The sequence below is a fragment of the Oncorhynchus kisutch genome, linkage group LG19 (genome assembly GCF_002021735.2).
Source record: "Oncorhynchus kisutch isolate 150728-3 linkage group LG19, Okis_V2, whole genome shotgun sequence".
In the NCBI taxonomy this organism is placed as follows: Eukaryota; Metazoa; Chordata; class Actinopteri; order Salmoniformes; family Salmonidae; genus Oncorhynchus; species Oncorhynchus kisutch.
Window position 1 is genome coordinate 4,949 of NC_034192.2, and position 24,414 is coordinate 29,362.

At 44.6% G+C, this 24,414-nt stretch overlaps 1 protein-coding gene and 1 pseudogene across 1 annotated transcript; one reads left to right on the forward strand and one right to left on the reverse strand.

Annotated features, from left to right (window-relative positions):
• Positions 1-864: 864 nt before the first annotated feature.
• Positions 865-4,295, reverse strand: LOC116355035 (homeobox protein OTX1-like). Its single transcript, XM_031798065.1, has 6 exons — positions 4,152-4,295; positions 3,858-3,940; positions 3,686-3,758; positions 2,015-2,094; positions 1,724-1,820; positions 865-1,436 (listed from the first exon to the last, which is right to left on the reverse strand). Exons 1-6 carry the CDS (start codon positions 4,246-4,248, stop codon positions 1,096-1,098), a joined length of 771 nt encoding a protein of 256 aa, XP_031653925.1. The 5' UTR covers positions 4,249-4,295; the 3' UTR covers positions 865-1,095.
• A 15,201-nt stretch (positions 4,296-19,496) lies between these two features.
• The window catches only part of LOC109881868 (staphylococcal nuclease domain-containing protein 1-like), a 356,997-nt pseudogene continuing 352,079 nt past the window's right edge, over positions 19,497-24,414 (forward strand).

Here is a 24,414-nt window from a genome sequence, read left to right on the forward strand (position 1 = left end):
AGCCACTGGAAAACCTCACAGAACTACAACGGTCTCTTGGCTTTGAGTGTTTTTGGGCAACTCTTTTGGTTCACGTTTCCAGTGGAGGGGATGCAGTACAGCAGAGATGCCCAATCTTCCTCCTGTAGAACTACCCTCCTTCAGACTCTCGCTCCAATGATAATTTAACTCACCTGACTCTACCAATTAGCTCACTAGGACCTTGATTAGCAGAATCACTGTTGTAACAACTTAGTCGGAGCAACAGACATTCAAACCGTAATCTGGGCCCCAGGGTATACCATAGTCTTGGCCCCCAGGGATACCGTAGTCTGGGCCCCAGTCTACACAATAGACTTGGTACCCAGGGATACCTTAGTCTGGCCCCCAGGGATACCGTAGTCTGGGCCCCCAGGGATACCGTAGTCTGGGCCCCCAGGGATACCGTAGTCTGGGCCCCCAGGGATACCGTAGTCTGGGTCTCAGGGTATGACTCTTTCTTGTGGCGATACTGAGCACTGACAGAAAAGAGATACTCCACTGTCAGCATTCTTCTTTCTCTCAGAGAGATTGTGTGTGTTTGAGATGGATTGCATTGCAGAATCACTGATCTACCAAGCATCTTGCATCCAAAATAACTTTGCATTATGTGATCAAGATTAGCGATTCTGTGCCCACTCAAACTGATCCCCTCAAACAAGCTGATTAACTTGGCAGCGAGAGAAATAATGTATCCATAGGACTCTGTCTCCCTCTCCTGCCTAAAGATGGTAGTCTCTCAACTCTTCAGAGTTGATGATATGATACAATTCAGTGGGTATATCAACAATGGACTAATAACAACTATTACAAACTCGCTTTTTATTACTGAAAATACTTTTCAAAACAGAAAAGGTCATACATTTCACTGAGATATGTTGCAATAGCCTGTAGAAATGTAATTTTAAACACATTAGGTCACGATTGGAATGTCTCTGTACCCACTCTATTGCATACCCTGCCCAGTAGTAATCAGCAGAGCCTTAGAGGTGTGTGTGTGTGTGTGTGTGTGTGTGTATGAATGTTTGGCTCTGACATTCAGAGAAAAGTGTTTTGGAAAAGGGGAGAGACATTCTGTCATATAAGCGATGGACCACCAGTCCTCTCCCTGTGATGAGCCAATAGAATCCTTTCATCTGTTTGGTGATGAACAAATTGGAAATTTGACCCATCATCCCAATGATAGTTCAGTGAATGTCCCATCCTCTCAGTCTGATGAGCCAATGGGAAGACTGTCCTCACGTCTGTGTAATGATGAGCCAATGGGAAAATGAATCTCTCTGCATGGTGAGCCGATGGAGTCCTCTCGTCCTGGGGATGGACCAATGGGAACGTGTTGCTGCCTGAGTATTGAGATGCTGAGGATGGAAGCGGAATGGAGATGCCTCTATAGCCCAACACTTCTGTTCCTCCTATACCTGTAGGTGAGGTAGTGCATTCATTCACTCTACACATTGTGTTTTATAGGTACATCTCTGAAATGGTTAAAGCAGGGTTGGCCAATTATCCTGGAGCTCTGGTGAATGTGCAGGAGTTTGCTTCGGCCCTCCTGTAACACACCTGCTAAGTTCTCTTTGAGAAACGGAGTAGTTGACTTGTGGAGTTGGCTGAGTTAGGGCAGGACTGGAGCATAAACCTGCATGGTAAGTGGGTCTCCAGAAGAAGGGCTTCTTATAAAAAACAAACATAATAAACGCTTAATCACCTCTCTCTATTGTAGTAGCTGGACCATATCTCTGGGAGATTTCTGAGCATGAAGTGTCAAACTGTACTCCCAAACTCTCCCTCTGACCCCAGTGAGTCTAAACACAGTTGAAATGACACCACAAACAAGATAAACATAACATTTAGTTAGTCAGCTGGTAACTTGCTACAAGGTTATTAACACTTAACTACACATGAATTGTTTTTAATTGTAGCGGTATATACTCAATTTGCATAACAATATGGTGTTAAAAATGCTGTATGTTTCAGGGGGCTTAGCTTGTTTATGTACCTGTTGAGTCATTGAGTTGGTTGTTGTCATTGAATTCAGTGAAGGGAAATCTTTGTTCTTTTGGTTGATCAGCAATGAAGCTTTAGAAAGAAAAGTGAACTGTTATTCTCTCTCTCAAACTGCTATAGACCACCAACTGCTATAGACCACCAACTGCTATAGACCACCAACTGCTATAGAACACCAACTGCTATAGACCACCAACTGCTATAGAACACCAACTGCTATAGAACACCAACTGCTATAGAACACCAACTGCTATAGACCACCAACTGCTATAGAACACCAACTGCTATAGAACACCAACTGCTATAGACCACCAACTGCTATAGACCACCAACTGCTATAGACCACCAACTGCTATAGACCACCAACTGCTATAGAACACCAACTGCTATAGACCAGCAACTGCTATAGACCACCAACTGCTATAGACCAGCAACTGCTATAGACCACCAACTGCTATAGACCACCAACTGCTATAGACCACCAACTGCTAACAGTCAGTATCTGGATAACGTGTGAAATGTTTGATCATGTATGTGATACCAACAGAGGTACATTTTCTGAGTTGATTTAAATATTGACTGGCTTTCATCACGTTGCCCACTCAAGAAAAAGCTTCAAACTGCAACCAGTGCCTGCAACCTGGTTCCAGTTATCAGTTATCCTACCATGGTAGTTACAAACAGCACAGGAATGAAGTCAGCAACATGTATTGATCACATCTTTACTAATGCAGCAGAAATGTGCTTTTATAGCTCTATCCAAATCCATTGTATGTAGTGATCACAATGTAGTAGCCATATCACCGTTCTGAAGGCTGGGCCTAATATACTTTGAGAGGTCATACAAGAGGTGTTGTAGTGATTCCTCTGTTGTTGATTTGAAGAATATTTGTTTGTCTGTGGTGTGGAATTATTTTACCTTTATTTAACTAGGCAAGTCAGCCATTATTTTCAATGATGGCTTAGGAACAGTGGGTTAACTGCCTTGTTCAGGGGCAGAACAACAGATTTTGTCAGCTCAGGGATTCAAATTTACAACCTTTCGGTTACTAGTCCAACGCTCTAACCACTAGTCTACCTGCTACCCCAGTGTAATGCCAGTGTATTGAGGAGCAACCAGACGCTGCACTTGACACATTTATGAAATAGATTTTTCCAGTTACTAATAAGCATGGACCCATTAAGAAAGTGACTGTAAAAACGGTTAAATCCCTGTGGATTGATGAATTGAAACATTTGATGGTTTAGAGAGATGAGGCAAAAGGAATGGCAAATACGTCTGGCTGCACATCCAATTGGCAAACGTGGAACTCGATTCCACATCAGGTAACAGATGCAAGCAGAAGAATCTGTTTGTTTTTTTAACAGATAAAAATACACCTTAAGGAACAGCGGGGACTGTGAAGAGACACACACACACACATGATAAGACACGCACTCTACACACACATACACATGGATTTTGTACTGTAGAGATGTGATTGTAGAGTAGTATCTGAGGGAACACACTTAATGTGTTGTGAAAAGTGCTATTAAATATAATGTAATGTAATATTTTAAATAGTTTTTAACTGCCTTAATGTTGCTGGACCCCAAGAAGAGTAGCTGTTGCCTTGGCAGCAGCAAATGGGGATCCATAATAAACAAAAATACACACACTCACTATGTGCTCCGTGGACACTGCTCTTATACTTGGCTTCCCTCCTCCATTTTGCTCTTCTGTTTGAGAACCACACCTTCAAAGGGGAATGGCAATTATAACAGATGTAGCTCACTATTACAGGTACATTTACAGGAAATGACATAGGTTGTATGCATAGTTTGTGTCGTGTAACCTTGATGGTGTCCTCTGGAAGTTGTATCTCAGATGCCAGTTTTTCCCTGGTGAACATGTCTGCATAGTGGCTCTGTGTGAATTCTGCTCCGTTTGGGAGGAAGAAATAGAATGAGAGAGCACTCAAAGCTTGAAAGGATAACAACTTGTCCAACTGTTCTAAAACAAGCCTAGTTTAAGCCTAATCATTAATGTATCCACTCCACATAAACACACAGCCTAAATGTACATAAACAGTTGTCGAAGTAAAAGTAGGACATTGTTCTGCCTAAAGTACAGTACTGTCCAGGCCTACCTTGCTCTAACACTCTGCACTGCCCCAGGGTGAAGGTGGTGCGGTTGCGATGCGGGGGCCGGGGAGGCTGGAGCTCGTTCACCTCAACTGTCTCCATCTCCTCCCTCTCCTTCACTACTGACTGCGTTGGGTTCTCCACTAGAAGACCTGGAATGCATACAAGTATGCATACAATATGGCTAAGTTTTTCAAATTGCGCACAGTGTATGTGGCATACATGTGTGTATTTCTCCCAGATCCAAATGTACGATGTGTAGCCTACCTGGGTATCTGGGGTGGTGCGCAGAAATCTCCACACTCAACATCGCAGAGTCGAGTTGAATTTTCCTGAGAATTCGGTTTACAGAGGATACCTTTTCACAAGGAGAAAATAATGCTTAAATTAATCGAAAAATATAGTTATTTCCCTCACAGTTGTTCACACTTTGTATCATTCTGGTGTAGCTTGTGATCTCACTTACACTGGGAACTTTGGCCGATTTACAGATTCTTTCGGCCGCGAGCTTCTTTCTGATTTCCCAGGCGAATATTGTTGGGTTTTTCGTCTTGCATTCGATTATTTTCGAGATGACTTCGGGGGTGAGGAGTCGAGGTCTACTACCTCCGGTCGCCATCGGGTCCAGGAGGCCGGTTTTGTGGTACCTGCTCAAAATCTTGCTGACGCAGCCATTTGACACCTGCCAGCGCGGAGTGCACATTTGCGTTTTCATGAATTGACGCACGATTTATATCCACCATCAGAGCACAATAACAGAAGTACTACTAGATCATTGAAAGCACAGCATTTAACAACTATTTAATGTATTAAGTTAAATTAATAATAAAATAAATGATGCTTTTCATGTATCGAATAATATCGAATAGGGCGCAAACACGAGCTCTTATAAGCCTGCTGATACGCACCTGCAGAATTCTGGAGATCTCGCATGGGCGCACACCTTCCGATGCCAGTTCGATCATCTTCCTCCTTTTATATGCTGGAAGCGGCCTCCCGTTCAGAAACACCCCACCAAGCTGATTGACACACCCGCTCCCTTAGAATAGAACAGAATAAAATAGCTTTTATAAGATTTAAACCTTTTTTAGCGCTTTATGCATTAACATTTCTTTGCATATTGTTGGAAAAAATGTCTCCACTCAATTCAATGACATAAGTAATCTAATAACACATTATAATTAGTCCTTCGTTTGAATATAGACCTACCTTCGTTTGACAGGTCCACATTCGTTCCACACATGTCAATTGGTTCTTCAGAGCCGTATCAAATGAAACAACAAGATAATTCCTGTATAATATACAGCGCTGATGTTCCTTTGATAAACAAGATAATAAACTGTTATATGAGGAACTTCATCCCCAAAATGCACTGACCTGATTGTAAAGTGCATAAAACACCTCACCTGTAAAATGTGAATATTCGGAGTCTGAGGGGATGCCAATTCACACCTGTCTGTTGCACAGGTCGCCACTGACAGGAATCACGCGCGACTTCACAAATATATACCCTATCAGCCTTTTCTAGATGACGTAGTGGTCTGATAGGAGAAATGTCAATATTGCATGTAGGCCTACTGTACCTGACTCTCATGTAACCCAGTCTATTCAGACTCGATTGTCTGGAAGTCAAGCTGCGAACCACAATATATAACCCCACACATTATAGGATATAAATATGGATGACCCTTATAAAGTGCCAATGTAAAATTTGTTATCAACGTTGTGGTCAAAATCTTTGCCCCAAGATTTTTGTAAAAAAAAAAGTTTATTATGGGTTAACTAGACCTATTAAAACAGCTTTTGCAATTGTGAACTTGAAGCAGAAGAATGCAAAGCCATGTAATAAACTGTAGGGCCAACAGGGGACATTTTTTATCTCACATGCAGTGTTTTTACAGTGGACTAAAGGCTTCCATCTAAACGGGTTTCAAGGCTAGTCCGTTAGGCTATTCAATTTTTGATAACTATTTGGTAAGGTACATAATATAATGGAATAGGAAGCTCGCATCCACTGCTCTCTCTAGATGATGTGTATATTACAGTACTGTATGTATCCTGAAGATGGACCATATGCTGTGTCAAGAACAATCTCCCTGTTTTCTGTTGGGCTACTGAAGATACTCTTTTTGGACTTTCAAAAACGAATTTCACACATGACACCAAAGGTAAATTAATTCAATTCACTGTATTCCACCTCCAAGCGACACGTCTCGGGTCACGTGACTTGAGCATCCTTTCCCAAATCAGTGTTTAAGATTAGTCCGATCGAGTCTCCTTTTTTTAAAGCTAACATTTGAAAATCTGTCCCGATGTCGACTGCCATATGGTTAAAGTGCTTCTGATAAATCATAAATCCATCATCCAGACTCTTTTATTACATTTTCTTTCAAGCATGAACAAATAGTCGGATAGGGCGAATGTGGGGGGACCAATTGGGACTTTCATTTAGAAAAAAAGGACGGGGAAAACCGTCGCAGATGTCTCTTGACCAGCCAGCAGATAAAATGTGCTGTAAACGTTTCAAAGAAAATATTTGACAAGCAAATATTAGCAAATGTGAAACCACACAAGGCTCGTCTTTTGGTCCTGTTTAATGACTAATTGGGCATCATTAGCTGGGTCCACACAGATCGAAGTGCCACTGAAATAAAGGGTGGATTTTAAAATGCCATATGGTCCAAATTATATATTAACCCACGAGTTAGCGCACGGTTATAGTTTGTGTAGAGGACGCATTGTATATAGCTGATAAACAACTCTGGACACCAGGGTATCCTTGCCAACAGACAGAGAAGACAAATAACATATTTATTTATTACGGCACAGAGTTCATGCCCCGATTGATTTTGAGTACTTTATTGCATATTTTGTGTGTACAACCCAAGGTTAATAAAACAGTCACGCTGCGGGCACGGAAATGGTTAAACATTCTTGTGTGCGTAAATGTTCGCAGGGCTCACCATTTCGGCCTAAGGAAGAATTCTAAACATAGATTGACCATATCTCAATGACACACAACATTCTATTTGGTTCTATCGACGTGAATTTGTGCTTTCTTGTGTCCCTAGGTGCAGAGAAACATGAACATTTTACCCGCGTAAAAGGGTACCATAAACCTATCCAAAGCGCACAGAGCTCCCTCATGCGTCTCAACGTGGGGTCATATAGCCTTCATTCTAGCGCATTTCTACACACTGAAGTATGACAAGAATCAATTTACCCTCACTTGGAAGGACTGTTAAAATTGAATATGCAATTCGATAAATATTAGCACAAAAGCACATTTAATGGTTTCCATGGTAGCCAACAGGCAGCGTTGAGCCCCAAATAATGCTTATAGAAGTAGCCTATAATCTGTGTGAACAAAACTGTGCGTCTGAGACCACATCATTGTATAGTTCAAATGCCAGTATGACTGAATCATTTGATCTGATTTGTGTACCCTACATTTGCTATATAACATATTTGACCCTATATATTCTATATATTGCTGATGTATTATGAAGTTATTGTAAATCTTTGTTTGTTATATTATACTTGTTTTACTGTATGCTTCTCTGTAGCCTACAGACAACCAATTTGGGATGGAGAGGGCAGGCAACATGAGTTTGCTTGTGGATGGTTTTGTGAAATGATTAGCAAAATAAAAATAAAACAACTTGTAAATGTGTTCCTTGTCAAAGTCAATAAAAAACTATTTCAAATTCCCGAGATAAAGGACCAGGCATCGAAATGGGTTTATAATATTTATTAAGGAAATTGAATGGATGTGAGAATGGACGGGACGAAGCCAAGGGCTGCTGGTGAAGGATCCAGGGGATGGATTCTGTAGAGATTGGCTTGGAGTCTCAGGTAGACATCATCATCAGGCCGTGGTAGATAGGCTGCTGTGGTGCCGTCAATCCCCCCAGGATATCTTTGGAAGAACGTCAGAGATCCTATATAGAAGGTGGAGAAGGTGAGGGATGCAACACTTGATAAGGCTAGTAAGGCAATGTGGTGCAACAGACATGCACTGCAGAACAGAGGCAGAATGTTAGTTTGGTCAGGTTTAAAGGGAAACTTCACAATTTTTCAACTTCATATTCATCATTTCTAGCATCACACCAACATCAATGTGTGAAAATGGTGCGTTTCTATGTTTTGTAGAGGAAGATAAGTGTTTCCAAATACATCATCAATGTGCATCATGTGATTTTGACCAATTGTGAGTAGATATTGCCTACCTACTGTCTACTAATCGGTTGATTCTGTCACTGGAAACACTTATCTTTATCTTTTTTTTCTACAAAACATAGAAACCTGCCATTTTGACATATGTTGATGTTGCAGTGTTGCAAACAGGCGTGGAGGCTGATTGTCAACGAGTAGAAGCTGGTGCTTGTTGAGTTGCAAGGAGGCTGCGTTCAAGGCTAGTTAATAAAGTAGTTGCGTTCCAAGGAGGCTGCGTTCAAGGCTAGTTAATAAAGTAGTTGCGTTACAAGGAGGCTGCGTTCAAGGCTAGTTAATAAAGTAGTTGCGTTACAAGGAGGCTGCGTTCAAGGCTAGTTAATAAAGTAGTTGCGTTCCAAGGAGGCTGCGTTCAAGGCTAGTTAATAAAGTAGTTGCGTTACAAGGAGGCTGCGTTCAAGGCTAGTTAATAAAGTAGTTGCGTTACAAGGAGGCTGCGTTCAAGGCTAGTTAATAAAGTAGTTGCGTTCCAAGGAGGCTGCGTTCAAGGCTAGTTAATAAAGTAGTTGCGTTACAAGGAGGCTGCGTTCAAGGCTAGTTAATAAAGTAGTTGCGTTACAAGGAGGCTGCGTTCAAGGCTAGTTAATAAAGTAGTTGCGTTCCAAGGGAGCTGCGTTCAAGGCTAGTTAATAAAGTAGTTGCGTTCCAAGGAGGCTGCGTTCAAGGCTAGTTAATAAAGTAGTTGCGTTACAAGGAGGCTGCGTTCAAGGCTAGTTAATAAAGTAGTTGCGTTACAAGGAGGCTGCGTTCAAGGCTAGTTAATAAAGTAGTTGTGTTACAAGGAGGCTGCGTTCAAGGCTAGTTAATAAAGTAGTTGCGTTCCAAGGAGGCTGCGTTCAAGGCTAGTTAATAAAGTAGTTGCGTTCCAAGGAGGCTGCGTTCAAGGCTAGTTAATAAAGTAGTTGCGTTCCAAGGAGGCTGCGTTCAAGGCTAGTTAATAAAGTAGTTGCGTTACAAGGAGGCTGCGGTCAAGGCTAGTTAATAAAGTAGTTGCGTTCCAAGGAGGCTGCGTTCAAGGCTAGTTAAAGTAGTTGCGTTACAAGGAGGCTGCGTTCAAGGCTAGTTAATAAAGTAGTTGCGTTCCAAGGAGGCTGCGTTCAAGGCTAATTAATAATGTAGTTGCGTTCCAAGGAGGCTGCGTTCAAAGCTAGTTAATAAAGTAGTTGCGTTCCAAGGAGGCTGCGTTCAAGGCTAGTTAATAAAGTAGTTGCGTTACAAGGAGGCTGCGTTCAAGGCTAGTTAAAGTAGTTGCGTTACAAGGAGGCTGCGTTCAAGGCTAGTTAATAAAGTAGTTGCGTTCCAAGGAGGCTGCGTTCAAGGCTAATTAATAATGTAGTTGCGTTCCAAGGAGGCTGCGTTCAAAGCTAGTTAATAAAGTACTTGCGTTCCAAGGAGGCTGCGTTCAAGGCTAGTTAATAAAGTAGTTGCGTTACAAGGAGGCTGCGTTCAAGGCTAGTTAATAAAGTAGTTGCGTTACAAGGAGGCTGCGTTCAAGGCTAGTTAATAAAGTAGTTGCGTTACAAGGAAGCTGCGTTCAAGGCTAGTTGAAGTAGTTGCGTTCAAGTCTGGTCCTCTGTCCTGAATTCTTGTTCATTCTTAACACCACTAAATGTATGAACATGGTATGAATCTGGATTGCTACAATGGCACCCAAGTTGTTATAATAGTAGAAGTACACACTCTTCATGCCACACATATGCCACACATACGCTTGAAAATATTGCCTTAGAGAGCCGTTTTATTTCTCTATTTGGTTAGGTCAGGGTGTAATGTGGGGTGGGCATTCTATGTTTTGTTTTCTAGGTTTCTTTATTTCTATGTTTTGGCCGGGTATCGTTCTCAATCAGGGACAGCTGTCTATCGTTGTCTCTGATTGGGAATCATACTTAGGTAGCCATTTTTCCCTCCTTTCAGTGTGGGTAGTTGACTTTGTTAGAGGCATTATAGCCTATGTTAAGCTTCACGGTCGTTTCTTTGTTTTGTTGGCGACATTTACCTAATTAAACAGAAATGTACACTCACCACGCTGTACTTTGGTCTACTTCTTACGACGGCTGTGACAGTTGTTTACAAAGCATGTGACAAATAATATCTTAACATAAATTCAGCAATTGCATTCTTCTCATATTCCTCTGTAGGCTACAGATCAATTCAAAGCTTCTTCCGGCATCTCACCATACATCTGCCTGTAGTTATTGAACTCAACCTGCAGGAGGTTTGTTTGTTGTGATTGAGTGGGAGGAAACAGCTGTGGGCAAGGTTCTGACAGATGGGTGTCTTGGTGGTGGCACCCAAGAAACACCCACATCAACCACACCCCCAAGGCAACCCCCAAGCCAACTCACATTTGTCTTCCATCATGGCCTACAGCATTTCATATGGACCAGGCCAAAAAAACGAGGCGAAATCAGCAGGTGCAGATCCCCTTTAGAATAGGTCAACTTGGCCACTAGAGGGATATTTTAAACATTTTCACTTTTCCTTTCGTTCCAGTTGGTATGTCACAAGGGTAGTGTACCAACATTGCATGATGTATGCTTGACAGGATACTAGCTACTAACTTTAGACTAAATTCAAAACACACTTTTTCGCATACAGTATATGAGAAAATCCCACGTTTTTGCTTATCAGTTTTACACACATCAATGTGCATTTACGGAAACGTAGATAAAGGAGGTTTATACAACATTTAAGTTTATCATACAGCGTAAAATAAACCTTGTGGTCAATAGCTGTCATGGATCTCTATTGGTATTGTACTACTCCGTTGGTTAATTAGGAATCCACAGGGTACACTAACCATGGGTTTGAGTCTCCCTTGTTTCAAGCTTCTTTGTTAAGGAAAAAATTGGAAGAAGTCGGTGTCCCAGGGCTCCAAATGCGATACATCCGGCCCTGTGCTTGACGGCAATTTGACAACAAAAAAGATTATTGCTCTTATCCATAATAATCTCATCATGTAGTAGGCTATACCCACACTGTATCTGCTAGAGCAATTGTTCCCAAACGTTTTATAGTCCCATACCCCTTCAAACATTCAACCTCCAGCTGCAGGGTCAGCGCACTCTCAAATGTTGTTTTTTGCCATCATTGTAAGCCTGCAACACACACACACTATAGGATGCATTTATTAAACATAAGAATGAGTGTGAGTTTTTGTCACAACCCGGCTCGTAGGAAGTGACAAAGAGTTCTTATAGGATCAGGGCACAAATAATAATATAATAATCAATAATTTTGCTCTTTATTTAACTATCTTACATATAAAACCTTATTTGTTCATCGAAAATTGTTCGGGCGGCGTTCGATGGTCGATGTCACCGGCTTTATAGCCATCACCGCTCCATTTTTCATGTATCCATTTGTTTTGTCTTGTTGCCTGCACACCTGATTTTCATTCCCCAATCAATCTACATGGATTTCTTCCTCTTTTCCCCATCATGTCTTTGTGTCAGATTGTTTGTGTTACGTGTGTATTGTTGACGCACCAGACTGGCTTGTTTTTCCCGTGTTATTTTTCACGAAGATGTTTATTGTTAAACATAATTCTTGTGACTGTTTTGCGCGTTTTGCACTTTTGCCTTAATAAAGTGTGCGCGTGTTCACAAATCTCTGCTCTCCTGCACCTGACTTCGCTACCAGTACGCACACATCTGACAATAACTCACCACAGGTTAATGAGAAGGGAGTGCTTGAAAGGACTCTGCAATGTTGAGTTGTATTGGAGAGAGTCTCCGTCTTAAATAATTTTCCAAACACAATCTGTGTCTGTATTTAGTTTTCATGCTAGTGAGGGCCGGGAATCCACTCTCACATAGGTAAGGTGGTTGCAAAGGGCATCAGTGTCTTAACAGCTTGATTTGCCAAGGCAGGATACTGAGCGCAGCCCTATCCAGAAATCTGCCAGTGGCTTCTGATTAAATTACATTTTCACAGAACCGCTTGTTGCAATTTTAATGAGTCTCTCTTGTTCAGATATCGTTAAGTGGACTGGAGGCAGGGCATGAAAGGGATAACGAACCCAGTTGTTTGTGTCATCTGTTTCAGGAAAGTACCTGCATAATTACGCACCCAACTCAGGTGCTTCACTATATCACATTTGACATTGTCCGTAAGCTTGAGTTAATTTGCACAACAACAAAAAATCATACAATGATGGAAAGACCTGTGTGTTGTCCTTGTTAATGCAGACAGAGAAGAGCTTCAACGTCTTAATCATAGCCTCAATGTTGTCCCACACATTGAATATAGTTATATAGAGTCCCTGTAATCCTAGATTCAGATCGTACATGCGTCAGACAAGTGAAAATGATGGTCAGTATAGAAAACTTTAAGCTCGTCTCACAATTTTAAAAAAATGTGTCAATACTTTTCCCCTTGATAACCAGCGCACTTCTGTATCTTGTAAAAGCGTTACATGGTCGCTGCCCATATCATTGCATAGTGCAGAAAATACACAAGATTTCAGGGGCCTTGCTTTAACAAAGTTAACTGTTTTCACTGCAGTGTCCAAAACTTATTTCAAGCTGTCAGGCATTCCCTTGGCAGCAAGAGCCTCTCGGTGGATGCTGCAGTGTACCCAAGTGGCATCAGGAGCAACTGCTTGCATGCGCGTTACCACTCCACTGTCTCCCTGTCATGGCTTTTGCGCCACCAGTACAGATACCAACACATCTTGACCACCTTGACCACATCTTGACCATCTTGACCAAGTCCATTTGATGTCACAAAGCTGTCCAATACTTAAAAAATGTCCTATCCTGTTGTCCTGGTTTCCAGTGGTTTGCAGAAGAGGATGTCTTCCTCAATTGACCCCCCATAAACGTAAACGACATATACCAGGAGCTGTGCCAGGCCCTCCACGTCTGTTGACTCATCCAGATGTAAAGCATAGAATTCCCTGTCTTGTATGTGAAGCAGTAATTGTTTCAAAATATCTCCTGCCATGTCACTGTCACATTGTCTGTATAGTTATTTTGACATTTTCCCCCAGCATTGTCCCAGCCATATCCGCAGCAGCAGGTTGAATTAAGTCCTCCACAATAGTATGGGGCGGACCTGTCCTAGCCACTCGGTAGCTCACCATATAAGACAATTCTAGACCCTTCTTATTAATGGTATCTGTTGGTTTTATACATGTCTTACTATTCGAAAGTCGTCTTAATTCTCGCTCAAAAAACTCCTGTGGTTAATTTTTCAAATTGGCATGTTGGTTTCTAAATGTCTGCGCAAGAGTGAAGGTTTCATTGAGTTGTGAGATAGTACTTTTGCACATATAACACACTGTAGCTGAGGAAAGGTACTACCACCCTATATAAGTGAACCCCAAATCAATGTAGTTCTCATTATAATTGAGTCTCTTCGAATGTCCAACGTCCCTGTCTATTGTTCGGTGCTTTCCCGGGTAAGGGGGCAGTAGCTCTTCGGCTGCATCAGATTCACAACTGTCAGTGTCCATGTGTAACAGTATAACTTTAGACCGTCCCCTCGCCCATACCCGGGCGCGAACCAGGGACCCTCTGCACATATCAACAACGAAGCATCGTTACCCATCGCTCCACAAAAGCCACAGCCCTTGCAGAGCAAGGGGAACTACTACTTCAAGGTCTCAGAGCAAGTGATGTCACTGATTGAAACGCTATTTAGTGCGCACCGCTAACTAAGCTAGCCGTTTCACATCCGTTACACATGCTAGCTTGGCTAACAAACAAATGCAGAATTACTGATGCTAGCATTGAATGTGAGACTTGTGCCATCGATGGGTGCAGGTGTAGTACTGCTGGTTGTAGCAGTACTACCAGTAGAGCTGGAATGTGTCTCAATGGACACGGGCCTTACTAAGTTGACTGTTTGAAATGTGAATCACATTTTGATTTGGCATATCCCGACGGCATTGCGCGTACCCCTGGGATACTGAGCTAGAGCATACGTGCCAAGACCAGAGTGGGCACATTTGCTATTTAACCTGATTTTTGTCATGATAAAACCATCAGTAGAGTTTAAAAAAAATGGGAAACCCATTTAAATGTGATGTTTTATTCAGTACTGTCACCTGTGCTCCCCCTCCGGCCTCTAGGTCACCAGGCTGCTCTTTATGCCGCACACCTGTCACCATCATTACACACACCTGCGCGTCATCAGACTCACCTGGACTCCATCACTTCCCTGAAAATATGTCGTCAATTGGAATAAAACCTAGCTATTGTAGACTATAACCTACCCGCACAGTCTACCCACACTGTATCTGCAAGCTGTTGGCTAGACAACATGTGCCAAGACCAGAGTAAGCTCATTTGCTATTTAATGTCAGTGACACTACATCATCACACCCTGATTTTTATCTGCAACAAGTTAATTTGGTGAAAACACACCAATGGTGGGAAAATGTGCAGATTTAGTTTGTGCAGACTTTTTGAAAATTCATGTGAAAATCTGTCACATGTATGTAAACCAGTGGCGGTAGGTGCCGTTTTTTTTTTCATGGGCTTGGCCTTATTTCTATTACAGCATGTTGGATGACTGTCATTCATATTCCATTCACCCAGTTCAATGTAACAGTGATAGGTCTAGGCTACTACATGATACTTGAATTTTCCCTTTATGTGTCATGAGGTTGCTACAACCTGGCCTACGAATGAAAGTTTACAACGTAGGTGCAAACAGGTCAAGAGAAATATTTGAGGTGACACATGGACAGACAGTGACACATTCAATACTGCCATGCACACTCTTGCAATGCATCTAGCTGATTTAGGGTGTAATCATTAGTCCAACAGTTGCAAACAAGAGTTTCCATTGGACAAATTTAATTATGTTTATCCCCGTTCCGTTTGCTTCCGTTTAAGAAAATGTTTTCAACAGAATCAATACCCCCCTGATTCCTTGTAAACACAGTTCACTTTCATAGCAAACACATTGTATTCCTTCTCACCTTTTCCCTTGGCTTGTGGACTTCAATGCACAACACATCAGCTGTATGTGACCAGGCAAAAAAAACGTTCCAAGCCAAACCATATCCGCTAACCGCTACACACAGCCTACATCATTGTCAGCAAATTAGCTAAAGTAACGTCATAGTCAACATAACTAATAGAAATAACGCATTAGTAAAGCCGCTACAATCATGCAGTAAAGTTAGTGTACAGTCAGTAAGCAGTTTAGCACTTACACCGGCGGGTGAAAATTGTTAAAACCAAAAGCTTACCATGACTTGGAAGAGTTCCAGTGTTGTTTTGGATAGTCATAGCCAGCTAGCTAGCGCAGCAACCCTCTATGTGAATTTGCTAGCTAAGTAAATAAAACTGAAAATGGGAGAAATGTCACACCCTGATATGTTTCACCTGTCTGTGTTTCACCTGTCCATCAGCCCACAAAGCAATCCCTGGTGCCTACGAATGGAGGCTCCTTGGGAGATGGCATTGCACAGCTGGTCCGGGTCTGTGGGTCAGTCAGGTCCAGTTCGTACTATCAGGTATGGAGGTAAGACCCAGATGCAGACCACGTCGAAATAAACAATCGTTTACTATTCCAACAGGGGCAGGCAATAGACAGGTCAAGGCAGGTAGGGGTCATTAAACCAGAGGTGGGGCAACGGTACCAGGTGGCAGGCAGGCTCAGGCAGAGTGTTCAGGCAGATGGGCTCGGAGTCAGGACAGGCAAGGGTCAAAACCAGGAGGGCGAGAAAAGAGAGACTGGAAACAGCAGGAGCTGAGACACAAAACGCTGGTTGACTTAAACAAACAAGACGAACTGGCAACAGACAGAGAACTCAGGTATTTATACCTGCTCCTTCCCGGGAGCCCCGGTTACGTCCTCCGGAACGCTTTAATGGAGAGCTGAGCAACAGTTGGGCATTTTTAGGTTAGTGTGCCATCATTTTCAAGCTTCAGTCCTCCTCCTTCCCCTCGGATTGCTCCAAAATAGCCTACCTCATCACGCTGATGTCTGGAAGGGCTCTTACCTGGACTACCGCCGTATGGAAACAGCAGCCGGCCATACAGTGCCTTGCGAAAGTATTCGGCCCCCTTGAACTTTGCGACCTTTTGCCACATTTCAGGCTTCAAACATAAAGATATAAAACTGTATTTTTTTGTGAAGAATCAACAACAAGTGGGACACAATCATGAAGTGGAACGACATTTATTGGATATTTCAAACTTTTTTAACAAATCAAAAACTGAAAAATTGGGCGTGCAAAATTATTCAGCCCCCTTAAGTTAATACTTTGTAGCGCCACCTTTTGCTGCGATTACAGCTGTAAGTCGCTTGGGGTATGTCTCTATCAGTTTTGCACATCGAGAGACTGAAATTTTTTCCCATTCCTCCTTGCAAAACAGCTCGAGCTCTGGGAGGTTGGATGGAGATAATTTGTGAACAGCAGTTTTCAGTTCTTTCCACAGATTCTCGATTGGATTCAGGTCTGGACTTTGACTTGGCCATTCTAACACCTGGATATGTTTATTTTTGAACCATTCCATTGTAGATTTTGCTTTATGTTTTGGATCATTGTCTTGTTGGAAGACAAATCTCCGTCCCAGTCTCAGGTCTTTTGCAGACTCCATCAGGTTTTCTTCCAGAATGGTCCTGTATTTGGCTCCATCCATCTTCCCATCAATTTTAACCATCTTCCCTGTCCCTGCTGAAGAAAAGCAGGCCCAAACCATGATGCTGCCACCACCATATTTGACAGTGGGGATAGGGTGTTCAGGGTGATGAGCTGTGTTGCTTTTACGCCAAACATAACGTTTTGCATTGTTGCCAAAAAGTTTCATCTGACCAGAGCACCTTCTTCCACATGTTTGGTGTGTCTCCCAGGTGGCTTGTGGCAAACTTTAAACAACACTTTTTATGGATATCTTTAAGAAATGGCTTTCTTCTTGCCACTCTTCCATAAAGGCCAGATTTGTGCAATATACGACTGATTGTTGTCCTATGGACAGAGTCTCCCACCTCAGCTGTAGATCTCTGCAGTTCATCCAGAGTGATCATGGGCCTCTTGGCTGCATCTCTGATCAGTCTTCTCCTTGTATGAGCTGAAAGTTTAGAGGGACGGCCAGGTCTTGGTAGATTTGCAGTGGTCTGATACTCCTTCCATTTCAATATTATCGCTTGCACAGTGCTCCTTGGGATGTTTAAAGCTTGGTAAATCTTTTTGTATCCAAATATGGCTTTAAACTTCTTCACAACAGTATCTCGGACCTGCCTGGTGTGTTCCTTGTTCTTCATGATGCTCTCTGCGCTTTTAACGGACCTCTGAGACTATCACAGTGCAGGTGCATTTATACGGAGACTTGATTACACACAGGTGGATTGTATTTATCATCATTAGTCATTTAGGTCAACATTGGATCATTCAGAGATCCTCACTGAACTTCTGGAGAGAGTTTGCTGCACTGAAAGTAAAGGGGCTGAATAATTTTGCACGGCCAATTTTTCAGTTTTTGATTTGTTAAAAAAGTTTGAAATATCCAATAAATGTCGTTCCACTTCATGATTGTGTCCAACTTGTTGTTGATTCTTCACAAAAAAATACAGTTTTATATCTTTATGTTTGAAGCCTGAAATGTGGCAAAAGGTTGCAAAGTTCAAGGGGGCCGAATACTTTCACAAGGCACTGTATGTGCGAGCCTGGAGGGGTTCGTGGGAGAAGTGAGGAAAGTCTTTGATGCCCCGTTCTCCTGGAGAGAAGCTGCGCAGAAGCTAATCCAGCTCCGGCAGGATGCCCGCACTGTGGCTGACTATGCGGTGGATTTCCGTACGTTGGCAACAGTGAGTGCGTGGAACCCGGAAGCACTGTTTGACATGTTCCTGCACGGTGTCTCAGAGGAGGTTAAAGACGATCTTGCAGCTCGGGAGTTACCCACAGATTTTGACTCCCTCATTGCTTTGACCATCTGCATCGATGGGCGATTGCGGGAAAGACGGATGGAGAGGAAATTCGATTTCACTCGCACGTCCAGGGATTCCACCTTGCGTCCGAGTCATCCAGGAAGTCCCCGATGGTCCCGTGGCCGAGAGCACCCGAGATTTCCCGACCTTCCTCGAGTCACAGAGGAGGGCCGAGGCACTGTTTCCCAAGCCCATGCAACAAGGCAAGGCTGGGCTGTCGCCAGCGGAACGGCAACACCGGATCAGCACAAGGAGCTGTCTGTATTGTGGAACTTTTAATAATTTTGTGTCCTCGTGCCTGGTAAATGACCAGGCTCACCGGTAGGAGCAAATACTCTGGTGGGCCATATGGGGAACTTTTCTGCTTCCCTTACTCACATCAGTTTTCATGTAATTCTGCTGTGGGGAAACCAGTCCAAATCTCTCCGGGTCCTCATTGACTCTGGGGCCGATGAGAGCTTATTGGATGCCACACTGGCTTCCGAGCTTTAACATCCCCACTTAGCCCCTCTCCATTCCCGTGGATGTTAGAGCGTTGGACGGGCGCTCTATAGGTCGGGTCACCCATAACACCACACCCATCAACCTACGGGTGTCAGGGAATCACAGCAAGACCATTCAGTTCTTGCTCATCAAGTCCCCCGATCCCTGTGGTTTTGAGATTCTCCTGGCTCCAGCGACACAACACTCATCAGCTGGTCTACGGGTGCCATCATGGGCTGGAGTCCGTTCTGCCACGTCCATTGTCTGAAGTCGGCGCAACCTGCCCTGGGACGTCTTCCTGGGTCCTCGGAGGTGGTTCCAGACCTCTCTGCCATTCCCGCGGAGTACCAGGACCTCTGGGAGGTGTTCAGCAAGTCCCGGGCCACTTCCCTTCTGCCGCACCACCCCTATGAATGTGGGATTGACGTTCTCCCTAGCACCATGCCGACCCGGGGGTGTCTGTTCTCGCTGTCGGGACCTGAAACCAAGGCTATGGAGGACTACATTGGGGGCTCCCTAGCTACTGGATTTATCCATCCCTCTTCCTCTCCCGCTGGTGATGGATTCTCCTTCGTGGAGAAGAAGGACAAGACCCTGCGCCCATGCATTGACTACCGGGGACTCAATGACACCACTGTTAAGAACTGTTATCCGCTACCACTTATTTCCTAGGCCTTCGAGCTGCTCCAGGTGGCCACTGTGTTCTCCAAGCTGGATCTACGTAACGCCTACCACCTGATGCGGATATGAGAGGGGGACAAGTGGAAGACCGCCTTCAACGCAGCCACTATGGATATCTAGTCATGCCCTTTGGTCTCACCAACGCCCCTGCCATGTTCCAGACTCTGGTGACTGACATTCTCCGCGACATGTCTTCATCTACATTGATGACATCCTTGCCTTCTCCCGCTCCCCCCAATAAGACGTGCTCCATGTCCGGCAGGTTCACCAGCGCCTTCTGGAGAACCAGTTATTCGTTAAGTCGGAAAAATGTGAGTTCTATCACTTCACTATTCCCTTTCTGGGCTACGTCATTTCTGCTGGGAGGGTCAAGATGGATCCTGAGAAGGTGAAAGTGGTGGTGGATTGGCCTCAGCCTACGTCCAGGGTGCAGCTGCAACGCTTCCTGGGGTTCACCTGCTTTTTCCGGGTTTACAGCACCCTGGTCTCCCCCGTCTGCCCTCACCTCTACCAAGGTTCTGTTCACTTGGTCCACGGCCGCAGACCGGTTGTTCCGGGACCTTAAACATTGCTTCACCCTGGCTCCGATCCTGGTTCATTCGTACCCTTCCCGTCAGTTCGTGGTGGAGGCCGATACTTCGGATGTCGGATTGGGGGCTGTTCTGTCCTAACGTTCTGTCCTGGACCTTAAGCTTCATCCCTGCACCGCCTTCACCCACAGCCTCACCGACACGGAGAGGAATAACAATGTGGGGAATCGGGAGCTTCTCGCGGTGAAGATGGCATTGGAGGCACTGGCTCGAAGGTGCAGAACATCCGTTCATTGTGTGGACAAACCACAAAAATCTGGAGTATCTCTGCACCACCAAGCACCTCACCCCCTGGCAGGCGAGATGGGCCCTGCTGTTTACCCGGTTAAACTTTTCCCTCTCCTACCGGCCGGGGTCCAAGAACGTCAAGTCGGATGCCCTGTCTTGCTGCTATAACCCCACTGCTACCACCCCAAAGCCCGAGACCATCCTTCCCACCTCGTACCTGGCGACGGCACTCAGCTGGGGTATCGGTAAACAGTTCCGGTAGGCGCAGCGGTCCCAGCTGAACCCTGGGGATGGCCCAGATAACCGAATGTTCGTGCCTGACGCTGTCCGCTCCACAGTCCTGTAGTGGGCCCATCTCCTCCAGGAACCTGGAGGAAAGCCCAGTCGGCCCTTCTCAAGACCACCACCAGGTATCGATGACAAGCGGATCGCCATCAGACCCCGGCTCCCCGGGGTTCACCCCAGACCTGACTGCCCTCGACCAGCACAAAAACATCCTGTGGCGGACTGCAATAGCATCGAATAGTCCCCGTGATATGCAACTGTTCAGGGAAGTCCGGAACCAATACACGCAGTCAGTCAGGAAAGCTAAGGCCAGCTTCTTCAGGCAGAAGTTTGCATCCTGTAGCTCCAACTCCAAAAAGTTCTGGGACACTGTGAAGTCCATGGAGAACAAGAGCACCTCCTCCCAGCTGCCCACTGCACTGAGGCTAGGTAACACGGTCACCACTGATAAATCCATGATTATCGAAAACTTCAATAAGCATTTCTCAACAGCTGGCCATGCCTTCCGCCTGGCTACTTCAACCTCGGCCAACAGCTCCGCCCCCCCCGCAGCTCCTCGCCCAAGCCTCTCCAGGTTCTCCTTTACCCAAATCCAGATAGCAGATGTTCTGAAAGAGCTGCAAAACCTGGACCCGTACAAATCAGCTGGGCTTGACAATCTGGACCCTCTATTTCTGAAACTATCTGCCACCATTGTCGCAACCCCTATTACCAGCCTGTTCAACCTCTCTTTCATCTCGTCTGAGATCCCCAAGGATTGGAAAGCTGCCGCAGTCATCCCCCTCTTCAAAGGGGGAGACACCCTGGACCCAAACTGTTACAGACCTATATCCATCCTGCCCTGCCTATCTAAGGTCTTCGAAAGCCAAGTCAACAAACAGGTCACTGACCATCTCGAATCCCACCGTACCTTCTCCGCTGTGCAATCTGGTTTCCGAGCCGGTCATGGGTGCACCTCAGCCACACTCAAGGTACTAAACGACATCATAACCGCCATCGATAAAAGACAGTACTGTGCAGCCGTCTTCATCGACCTCGCCAAGGCTTTCGACTCTGTCAATCACCATATTCTTATCGGCAGACTCAGTAGCCTCGGTTTTTCGGATGACTGCCTTGCCTGGTTCACCAATTACTTTGCAGACAGAGTTCAGTGTGTCAAATCGGAGGGCATGCTGTCCGGTCCTCTGGCAGTCTCTATGGGGGTGCCACAGGGTTCAATTCTCGGGCCGACTCTTTTCTCTGTGTATATCAATGATGTTGCTCTTGCTGCGGGCGATTCCCTGATCCACCTCTACGCAGACGACACCATTCTATATACTTTCGGCCCGTCTTTGGACACTGTGCTATCTAACCTCCAAACAAGCTTCAATGCCATACAACACTCCTTCCGTGGCCTCCAACTGCTCTTAAACGCTAGTAAAACCAAATGCATGCTTTTCAACCGGTCGCTGCCTGCACCTGCATGCCCGACTAGCATCACCACCCTGGATGGTTCCGACCTAGAATATGTGGACGTCTATAAGTACCTAGGTGTCTGGCTAGACTGCAAACTCTCCTTCCAGACTCATATCAAACATCTCCAATCGAAAATCAAATCAAGAGTCGGCTTTCTATTCCGCAACAAAGCCTCCTTCACTCAAGCCGCCAAGCTTACCCTAGTAAAACTGACTATCCTACCGATCCTCGACTTCGGCGATGTCATCTACAAAATGGCTTCCAACACTCTACTCAGCAAACTGGATGCAGTCTATCACAGTGCCATCCGTTTTGTCACTAAAGCACCTTATACTACCCACCACTGCGACTTGTATGCTCTAGTCGGCTGGCCCTCGCTACATATTCGTCGCCAGACCCACTGGCTCCAGGTCATCTACAAGTCTATGCTAGGTAAAGCTCCGCCTTATCTCAGCTCACTGGTCACGATGGCAACACCCATCCGTAGCACGCGCTCCAGCAGGTGTATCTCACTGATCATCCCTAAAGCCAACACCTCATTTGGCCGCCTTTCGTTCCAGTACTCTGCTGCCTGTGACTGGAACGAATTGCAAAAATCGCTGAAGTTGGAGACTTTCATCTCCCTCACCAACTTCAAACATCAGCTATCTGAGCAGCTAACCGATCGCTGCAGCTGTACATAGTCTATTGGTAAATAGCCCACCCTTTTCACCTACCTCATCCCCGTACTGTTTTTATTTATTTACTTTTCTGCTCTTCTGCACACCAATATCTCTACCTGTACATGACCATCTGATCTTTTATCACTCCAGTGTTAATCTGCAAAATTGTAATTATTTGCCTACCTCCTCATGCCTTTTGCACACATTGTATATAGACCCCCCCTTCGTTTTCTACTGTGTTATTGACTTGTTAATTGTTTACTCCATGTGTAACTCTTTGTTGTATGCTCACACTGCTATGCTTTATCTTGGCCAGGTCGCAGTTGCAAATGAGAACTTGTTCTCAACTAGCCTACCTGGTTAAATAAAGGTGAAATAAAAAAAAATAAAAAAAAAATCTTCTCGGGCAGAAGGTATGGCTATCTACCCGGGATCTGCCCCCCCCCCCCCCCGGTTTATCGGCCTGTTCCCCATCTCCAAGATCATTAGCCCCTCTGCTGTTCGTCTTCTGTTTCTCGGTACCCTTCGTATACATCCCACCTTTCATGTGTCCAAAGTCAAATCCATGTCTCATAGCCCTTTGTCTCCCGTTTCCAGGCCCATCCCTCTTCCCCGTCTTATCGACAGCCAACCAGCTTACACGGTGAGGCGTCTCCTGAAGTTTCAACCTTAGGGCAGGGCGTTCCAGTACCTGGTTGACTGGGAGTGTAATGGCCCGGAGGGGATGTGCTGGGTCCCCACCAGGGACATCCTGGACACAGGCCTCATCGCAGATTTTCAGCATCGACACCCTAGAGGGGTCACACCCTGATCTGTTTCACCGGTCTTTGTGATCATCTCCACCCCCCTCCAGGTGTCGCCCATCTTCCCATTATCCCCTGTGTATTTATACCTGTGTTCTCTGCTTGTCTGTTGCCAGTCAACCAGTGTTTGTCTCAGCTCCTGCTTTTTCCAGTTTTCTCTCTTCTCGCCCGACAGGTTTTTACCCTTGCCTGTCCTCCGAGCCCGCCTGCCTAACCCCGCCAGCCGACCTCTACCTTTACCCCCTCTGGATTACAGACCTCTGCCTTACCCTGACCCTGAGCCTTCCTGCTGCACAGTATCATTGCACTTCTTCTGGTTTACTGACCCCTACCTGCCTTGCCTGCCCCTGTTGGAATATTAAACGATTGTTTATTCGACGTGGTCTGCATCTGGGTCGTACCTCCATACCTGGTAGAAAATTACGACATCTATCTCGCTTCTCCTTCATTTTGGAAGAAATTAATTTATTCAAAACTGTTCAACTATTGTCTGTCTCTCTTTGAATCAACTGCCCACCACATGTTATGCACTGCAGTGCTAGCTAGCTAGCTGTAGTATATGCGTTCAGTATTAAATTCATTATCTGATCCTTTGATTGGGTGGACAAAATGTTAGTTCATGCTGCGAAGCTCTGATAGGTTGGAGGACGACCTCAGTGTGTTTTAATAAATTATTTGGTGATGTGAATATATTTATTATAGTTTTATCTAAAAAGCAAAACATTTTAAAGGTTTTACAACTATTTTTTATGAAATTCACTGAGGAGGATAGTCCTCCCCTTCCTCCTCTGAGCCGTTCACTGATGGAAACCTAGCTATAGATATAAAATAATTTCATGGTTTGTAAAAACATTATTTTAAATGGTCTTAAATGTTTTTTTTTCTGACCCTGATTTCTTTCCACACATCACAAGACTTATTATTTAAACATAATAATATATATTGTGCATTATACTTCTG